The 9,102-nt window shown below is 41.1% G+C and overlaps 1 protein-coding gene across 5 annotated transcripts in view; it reads left to right on the forward strand.

Annotated features, from left to right (window-relative positions):
- The window catches only part of sulf1 (sulfatase 1), a 65,383-nt gene that overhangs the window by 49,422 nt on the left and 6,859 nt on the right, over positions 1-9,102 (forward strand). For all 5 annotated transcript variants that reach the window (XM_020599939.1, XM_020599940.1, XM_020599943.1 and 2 more), the window contains 9 exons: positions 1,314-1,464; positions 1,598-1,773; positions 1,883-2,011; positions 2,354-2,410; positions 5,196-5,322; positions 7,470-7,680; positions 8,265-8,511; positions 8,648-8,744; positions 8,831-8,925. In XM_020599939.1, the coding sequence (XP_020455595.1) occupies positions 1,314-1,464; positions 1,598-1,773; positions 1,883-2,011; positions 2,354-2,410; positions 5,196-5,322; positions 7,470-7,680; positions 8,265-8,511; positions 8,648-8,744; positions 8,831-8,925 (1,290 nt within the window). The remainder of the gene's footprint in view (positions 1-1,313; positions 1,465-1,597; positions 1,774-1,882; positions 2,012-2,353; positions 2,411-5,195; positions 5,323-7,469; positions 7,681-8,264; positions 8,512-8,647; positions 8,745-8,830; positions 8,926-9,102) is intronic.

The following is a 9,102-nucleotide window of genomic DNA, read 5'->3' on the forward strand; positions in this document are numbered from 1 at the left end:
TTCTGTCCTCTCACTTTCTATCCCTCTTAATATTTCCCTCTGTGTCATTATCTTTATATCTCAGATATTCCGTCTGTCTCTCCATTTATCTCTCCCTCTGTCTCATCTCGTTTTCTCATCCCTGCCCACTCTACCCACCCCTCCTTCCCTCCTTCCCTCCCGTGTAATGCGCAAAGGACTTCCTGACCCTGTCCATATCAATCAGTAGCTTCTCCCTGCGGGTCCTGGGACAAGAGGAATGCATTGTGTGCTATGGAACACCCTTTGTGGCATTATTAATTTATTTTTAGTCAGAGCCTCCGGCTGAAGGGGGTGGAGCTGGGGCCTGGGTTGGACTAAAGGGGTTGCCCCAGTGATTATGTGTAGGTGCAGTGTGTGTGGAATATTTCTCATAGTTGCTGCAGCAACAGAGATGGTTGGCATGAGTGGGTGTTTGTTGACAACCCACTTTTCCAACAGATATGGAAAGATGTTTTTTCCACAGGCAGATGTTGTGGAGCAAATTCTTTTATACATTGATTGTTTTGACAATGTTCCATTTTGACTTGGTTTGGTTCAAGGAGGTTTGGTATCCATTAATAGAAAGACATGTCAGACTTCTGTGTAATGCACAGAGCTGGAAGAGACTGCGTGGTAATAAAGGAGGAGCTGCCTCATAAATCAAATTGAGTGTTTGTATTTTTGACAGCAACAATAGCATAGAGAAGGTTTGATGTCATTGTCATTAACATTCCTTGCTGAAGGTGTTTTTACCCTGTCTCTTAGATGTAAGTCACACTTATGAATTATTTCAAACACTATATCTATGGTGTGGTTTCTCAGTGCCATGCCTCGGTAACAAGGAATGAATGGAATTTATTCTGGCTGTTGCTCAACAAGTTGCTTAAAAGAATCCCCGTGTGGGATGCGTCTGTTACGTCTTGTAAGTTCATGAGACATTTTGGGTTGAACAGCAGCCCTAGGCTGTTGTAATGCCACAAAATACTGGACTATATGTGACAGGTGCTAGGTGTTGCCTCTCCTACAGACTGGCTTTATTTTCCTGACCTCTGCATTCCTGGTTCCTTCATGCCCAGGGCCCCACAGCTTGGTGGCCCACTGCCCAGAGACAGGTCCCTTTTGTGAGGCTTATTAGACTCCCTAGCTCGGTGGGTGAAGGGTTCACCCTCCTCACAAAGCAGGCCTGAGGAGATGAGGGCAGAAGGCAGTTCACTCAATCAGAGCAAAGCAGCTCCTGTAGCATACTCCATTAACTATCTGTACTGAAGTCTTTTTTTACATGCCTGTTTTTTCTCTCCTTTGTTCCCTTCTAGCACCCCCAGCTACAACTATGCCCCAAACATGGATAAACACTGGATTATGCAATACACTGGCCCCATGAGACCCATCCACATGGAGTTCACCAACTTTCTTCACAGGAAAAGGCTGCAGACACTAATGTCTGTGGATGATTCAGTACAAAAGGTAAGTTTTTGTTTGTTTAATTATAGACTCTTTTAGGGTTTTAATATCTGTTTCTCTGTAGTATGTAGGTGTTCTAAATATTTGTGATGTTCGCTCTGTATCTTCTCATTCACATGTCACTTAATTTGCTCAGGTTTATGACATGCTGGAGGAAACTGGAGAGCTGGATAACACTTACATTATCTATACAGCAGACCATGGCTACCATATTGGCCAGTTTGGGTTGGTAAAGGGCAAGTCGATGCCTTATGACTTTGACATCCGTGTGCCATTTTTCCTCAGAGGACCCAATGTGGTGCCGGGGGCAGTGTAAGTCCAAGGAACAACTCAAACCATTCTTAGTTTCCTAGCTTGTAAATTACTATGTTTAGACAATGATGTATTTCAGAAGATTAACTAAACGTATTGTACTTGTTAGAAACCCTCATCTGGTGCTGAACATTGACCTAGCTCCCACAATTCTCCACATTGCTGGGCTGGACACCCCTCCAGACATGGATGGAAAGTCAATACTTAAACTGCTGGAGCAGGAAAGAACTGGCAATAGGTCTGTATGGATCCATTATGTCATGCTATAATTGATATTATTTACCTGTACAGTAATTACACAATGTGAAAACATTCTGTTCATTAACCATTATTAAGTAAATGCAAATTTCCTTAGCCAAAGTGAGCAGGGCAATTTGACAGATTTTCTTGCCTGTTGGACGTTGGCTAGGATTCAACAGAAAGAACTATGATAATCCATTTAAGAAGCATTCCCTTTAACCCCCAAGGTCTTGAGCTTGCTATGATCAGCTTCCAGAATGTCTCAGTATGCTGTAGCTGATGGTGCAGTTACTCTCAGGTCATATGAATTTTATAAACCTTGTTCATTTAATTTTCTCAGATTCAAACCCAACCGGAAACCCAAAGTCTGGAGGGACACATTCCTGGTGGAGCGAGGGTAAACTGGCATTCTTTGTTCCCTTTCCACACCACAAGCACATCCATGTCATTGCAGAGCGTTGTGTGTCACACAAAACTTACAAAAGAACCTGAAATGTGCAAGGCTCAATGCATAGATTCTTTTCCCAGCTGTTTATCTGACAGACATTTCCTAACCACAGTCAGCCTGAAAGGCAGTGAAGCAGTTGAAAAAGACATGGCACATGTGTAACAAGGTCATTTGATCATTTACAAGAAAAACAAGCAGAGGCTTTGTCTTTAAAAGGGGCCTTGGAATATACATGATCAGGGCCCTAAACCTGACTTAGCCTGCTGTTGGTGCACTGGCATAGACAGGCGGAAGATACATTTCACTAACATGGTAGAAGTAGACGTGCACAAAGTAAACAAAGGCTAGCCAGGCTCAGGATGATGTTACCTGAGGAATGGCTGGAAGGCTCCCACTCACAGGACATATCACCAGCTCTCCCAGTGTGGAATGCAGTAGCCATACTACAGCTAGTGCTCGACTGTTTCCATAAGACTGTTTTCTTTGTAGTATAAGCAGTTGCATACTGTACATGCTCTCTCACAAGCTCTGTCAGTTCTTATTTAACCTCTCCTCTGCTTCCACATATATGTGGCAGAAAATGATACCTCCAATCTGACAGCTCGCTTTTGTTCCTTTAACATATTAAGCTGTGCTAATGCCAAGACACACTAACAGAAACCTGACATTTTGGAGAAAAATCATTTCATCTAGTTTGTCTTCGGATGCCCTAGAAAAGAATTGTTAAATAAATAAGCAAGGAAAGACATTGGGGAACTTGTAGGAAATGAAGGAGAGAGCAGAAACACTGGTTGTGCTGAAAGCATGTGTAATGGTACTGTATGTCAGTATGTTACGTTCTCTCATACAGCTGCTGTTTTTCCCCACTATCATTTTTTTTCTCAATTCTCATTTTGCTCCAAATCGCTGTCTTGGCCCTCACATCTCCTTTCCACTAATTTGCCAGCAACTGCATCAACATCTGCAAACACATATCCAAGAGTACAAAAGAAGAGCCAGTTAGCTCTGGTGCCACACACGCAAATCAGTCTCCTACTGGTGTATGTTTGTGTGACAGAGGAACTAGGTGTTTTACAGTATGGACCACTGTGTTTGAACTGAAATAAGTGTGACATTTGATCTGTCCTTTAATTGATTGCTCCATCAATTCACATTGTTTATAAATGCTGAGATTAGCCTTCACAGATCTTTTACTCTGTTACTCAGACACAAATGTAGCAACACACACACAGTAGCTAATGTTTTTTGTGCAGTTCTCTTGCTGATTATGTGACATGCTTTATGATTTCTTTTCCTCACATGACCTTAAAGTACTGAACCTTTAAGCCTGTGAGATGCTGACTGACTCCAGGGACTGAGTATGTTGTTTGAGAATGTAATCATCTACATAAGGCAGCCATTGGGGAGTGACAACAACAACTGCTAGCACTTTAATTATACTTGGACAAAGGATAGAGACTACAGCCAAATAAGTGTTTGAACAATGACTGTTCTCCCCTGGCACAGTGTGCTAGACAGGATCAGGCAAGTCAGCAGTCCTACTGTTGAAGGGAACAGGTTGTTCTTTGCTTTGTTGTCACTGTTGTTCTGTCTGTAGGTCATGAGCAGCCAGGCCACGTTGGCAGGGAATTGGGGAATCAGCAGGGGGTAGGAGGGTTGGCATGGCCAGAGCAGAGACTCAGCCGGGGGGGGACAAAATATTTGAATGGGATGCCAAGCTGAGGTCAAACGGCATGGAACGAAGCACTGGCGTGAGGCTGAGCTCCGTGCCCAAACCCTTTGGCACACACAGTCACTACATTAGTTATCCATTCAAAATAAGAAGCAGAGGGCTGTGACAGCAAGTAAATGAAACACTGCTTTAATTCAGTAGTACTTTAATAGTTTGATAACATATGGACAGAGAAGGCAAATATACACACATTTATTACTCAAGCAGAAGTACAGATACCTGTGTAAAAATAAATAAATAAATAAAAATACAGATTCAAAGTCTTTACTCGAATAAAAGTAAAAGAAAGTGCACACTGAAATGTACTCAGGAGTATAAAAGTAAAAAATAGCCCTTCGAAGGACCAGTTGTTTCTGTGCAAATGTAACTGATGTCATGTTAATATATTTTCAATATTATTAAACCATTCTAACATCAAATAAAATAAAAACGAGCAAAAATTAACGAACAAAAACACATTTCAGGTCTCATTAAGTTTTAAAGGATAAGCTTGTTCATTTTCCGTTTTGGCAATCCCCATACAGAAACTAAAACCAGCAATGAGCTGTATCTACTCGGTTTCCAGTTGGATTAACTTGCTCATATGTGCTATAGACCTCTGTCATTGTTCAGAAATGGTTAAAACACATCAGTGAAACACCCCTCAGACTGTAAACAAAACAAAGTAATGAAGCCATATGCCACCCAGTGCAGTGGTGTGCACATTTTGCAGCAAGTGCTAAATATATTAATCAATAACTCCTCTCATATGTATTTAAACTAAAAGTTAATGAGCCTAAATGGAAAATATAAGGAGTAGAAAGTATAGATATGTGTTCAAATGTAGGTAGTACGAGTAAAGATATATAAATACTCAAGTAGAGTACAGATACCTGAAAAATATACTTGAGTACAATAACAGTATGTCTACTTCGTTACTTCCCACCTCTGCATATTGACTTGGTGAATAAGTCAATTTGTTGATGATGAGTTTCTCTCTGTTATTTTACTTGTGTTGTGCAGAAAGATCCTGAGAAAGAAGGATGACTCCATGAACACGCAACACACCAACAGCCTGCCCAAGTACAAGAAGGTCAAAGAAACTTGCCAGCAGGCTGAATTCCAGACAGCCTGTGAACAGCCTGGACAGGTAAAACAAACAAACCCATATGCAGACAAGAGAACTTACTTCTTCCAACCTTTTGCGAACAGAAATATGTCGCCCTGATACTTGATCTGACCTTCATGCTGCCTGTTGAACTATTTCACAGAGCCACAAGTGAAGTAGTCATCTACAGTACGTTGCTGGATTTGTAATTGGACCATTTTGCCCTTTTTGTGGTGCATTAATTCGTTCCTGTTCATCTCTACCCATTAATTTTCAGGCAGACTAACAGTGAAATGGTAGATTGAGGCCTGGAAATGGAGCAGAACAATATAAATTGTTACAAGCTTTAGGTCGGGGGCGCCGCTAGCAGTTTTGGGCCCTATGAAAAAATTTGAAGTTGGGCCCTCTACCCACAGACTGTGGGCCCCCAAAGTTCGTGGGCCCTTAGAATCGTCCTAGCTTCCCCCCCCCAATGGTCAGAGTTTTTCGAGGGGCTGCCTAATGCAATCCAGTTTAATTTTACTGGTCACATAAAGGTGTGTATGTAACAATCTGTTTTTAAAGACAGCATTTGAACAATTCCAAATGAGCAGGGGTTTTTTGTATGAATGCAGTTGAGAACACCTGTAGTAGTGCTCAAAAAATGTGTAATCATTTACAGCATACATTGTAATATGTTGCTGTGTAGCATGAAGGATAACATTTGGTCATGAGTGGCCCATCTGGCTTGATTTAACATCGCCTCCCAGTTTTCATCCTTAAAGCCAGTGGAGTGTTTCTAACAAAATCACAGGGGGATATAGTACCTACACACAGCAAGTAAGTGCTTGATCTCACTGCTTTATTTTATTGAACTCCCTCTTATTCAAGCCATTCTTCAGTTGCTTACTAGCATACAAGAAAAGCTAAATTAAAGGTGTGGCTCAATATCTTGGTATATTTTATCAATGGTATAGTTTTATACCCTTGTATGCCAACTCACCTCCCTGTCACAGAAGAAAACCTTGGCTCAAACTGAAGTGTTGAAGTAGGGGACTTGAACCTTTGTTTGAGGTTTTGTTTTAGAAAAGCCTTAAAAGTTAATATGACCACATCTGATTTTGGTTCAGACAGACCAGATTCTTCTTAGAGCATGACCTCGTTGGTTTCTGTCACAAAACAGTTGCACTCTTATGGAATCGATCATGATAATTTGTTGTGGGTACACCATACTTTTTCCACTCGGGACATGGAACAGCTTCTGGTAATGAATGTTTTTGGGGGTACGTGACAGTGTGAGCATCTTGCGGTACGTTGAGTCTTCCACATATTGTTAGTTTTTCAGCTTGCATGATCATCCATGTCTGCTCTGAGCTTCCCGTCCATCTCTCCAGAGATTTTCATCCTCCTCCACCTCCTCAGTTTCCCATCCATCTCTGCAGAGGCTGTTTTCATCCCATACTGACAATGCCTCTTTCTCCTTCCCGTCTTGCTTAATGCTGATACAACAGCTCTATTGGCCCTATAACCTCTTCGTCACTGAGTCTTTTCCAAGAGAAATCTGATCATCCATATTGTCCTTTGTTTGGACCCTGGTTCCCACACTCACCACTGATCATCTGCTCTGTGCCCTGCAGATGTGCGTCTTCCATTTATACAAGCTCTAACCACCAGCACTACTCACAGCAATTAGCATCAACTTTTTCCTTGTCAAAATTAATATTGCCAGAGGATGTAGGCGAGAACGTGGATATGTTTTCACAATTATGCTGGTGACGCACTTAGCACAGACATACCCACTGTGAGAGTTGATAGAGGTTTCTGCTTTGTTTTCTAGACACCAGACAGACTCATTTCATCACATCTGGTCATTTTGGTTTATCTTTCCTGCTGCTTTTGGATGCTAGCCTTTCCCACAGGCTGAGATTTGTCTGATATTTCTGTCAGAAGCACGTTTCTCTCAAGGAGCTTTGAGAATCACAAAAACCAGAGGCAAATCTGAGCGTATATTTCAGTAGTTACTGTAGTGCACTTATTAGCTGTGCCAAAAATATCCTTTTATTGCTACAGTAACATGGGAAGTTTCTAAAGAAAATTCCATCAAGGACACTTTGGATAGTTTTTTAATATTTTGGGAATCTAGATATAATAAGCAATTTATGAAACTTTTTTTTCTTGCTGTTTATTTCCGCTTTGGTTGTTGTTGACAGAAATGGCACTGTGTGGAAGAGATTACAGGGAAGTGGAGGATACACAAATGTAAAGGCAGTTCAAAAGAAGGCTCCAGGAAAAGGGTGCGCAGTCTGAAGCCCCATAGCAGTTATGACAACAGAGGGAAACGCTGTGACTGTGGGGATGCTCTCTTTAAACTCTCCAGGACGGAACGCCGCTCCCACCGCCAGTTCTCCACAACAGGCCAACGTAAGTACATATTGACAAAGTATACATTTGGAATATCTGTGGAAATCATGGCCAGTGTTTTTCTTTTCTTTATCCAGCAGGCAGTTAACTGAAGTGACACAGATTTGGGTATATAGGATGTAGGATATGGCAGAGTGCTTCAGTTAAACTTTTCTTTGCTTGCAACGCTGTATTGATATCATCTCCCAGTACCAATTGGAGAAAAATAAGTATTTGAAAAGGCTCAAGTTTTTCTGTAATTATTTATTTATGCTCTAAAAGGAGACAGATGCATAGAAAAGGCTGACATCCTTCAACAAGTCCTGGAATTTGTTCTGTGGATGTCGCCTTGTATTGCTGGGACTATGGTTTGATGCCCTCTAGTGTTGCTTGAAAAAGGTGCAACCGAAATATGAGTGTTAATTACCCTAAAAAGATGTACTCCAGAATGATGCTTGATAGCACAGAGTTGGGCATAGGGGTGAAATTTTTTTTTTTTTTTTTTTTTAGTAAAACTGAAGTCAGAAATTGCCACCAAGTTTAATAAATTAGTAAAATTGAAGAATAAAAACGTATCTGGTTTGTGGTTTTTGCCTTTCTTATAGGTTATCGGCCACGTTTTGTTCATACCCGGCCTACTAGGTCTCTGTCTGTGGAGTTTGAAGGCCAGATATATGACATTGACCTCCAAGCGGATGATCAGTCATCTGTCCGCCAGCGTGTCATCTCAAAACGTCACTACAACTCAGAAGACCCGGAGTTTAGTTTGGGGACAAATGACGGTTCAAAAGAAATGCTGGCAGATGATAGAAATGCTGTGGCATACCCAAACTCTGTGAAAGTTACCCATAAGTAAGAAAGCAGCCTTTCCTTCCCCTACAATGTAAAGAATACCACAATACTAACTTCACTTCTCACATGCATTTGTACCACATATAGGTCAAAAGAGCAAAGTTTAACAGTTTTTTTTTTTTTGTACTGATTGTAGGTGTTATATCTTGATGAATGACAGTGTCCATTGTGAAAGAGAAATCTATCAGTCCTCCAGAGCCTGGAAAGACCATAAGAGTTATGTCGACCAGGAGGTGAGCATACTCTGACATAGCCTGACACTCACACAGGTTAATTATTTGTCACGATAGTCTGAGGAAATATGTGTTTGTTTCCCCAGATTGAAGCACTTCAGGACAAAATTAAAAATCTCCGGGAAGTAAGAGGCCACCTAAAGAGGACAAGACCAGATGAGTGTGACTGTGGAAAGAAGGGGTTAGTTATTTAAATGTCTTTACTTTAAATACTTTTCTCTTTTTAATGATACTTCCACAGTGCCTTATGTAAAACCCCATTTGAGTACATGGAGAAAAGTTTTTTTTTTTTTTCCTATGGTCCTTTTTCTCTGTTTATAAAAGCAGCTATTATAGCAAAGGAGACAGGAACAAGGCA

Source organism: Monopterus albus, unplaced genomic scaffold, assembly GCF_001952655.1.
Source record: "Monopterus albus unplaced genomic scaffold, M_albus_1.0 scaffold44.1, whole genome shotgun sequence".
NCBI classification, from domain to species: domain Eukaryota; kingdom Metazoa; phylum Chordata; class Actinopteri; order Synbranchiformes; family Synbranchidae; genus Monopterus; species Monopterus albus.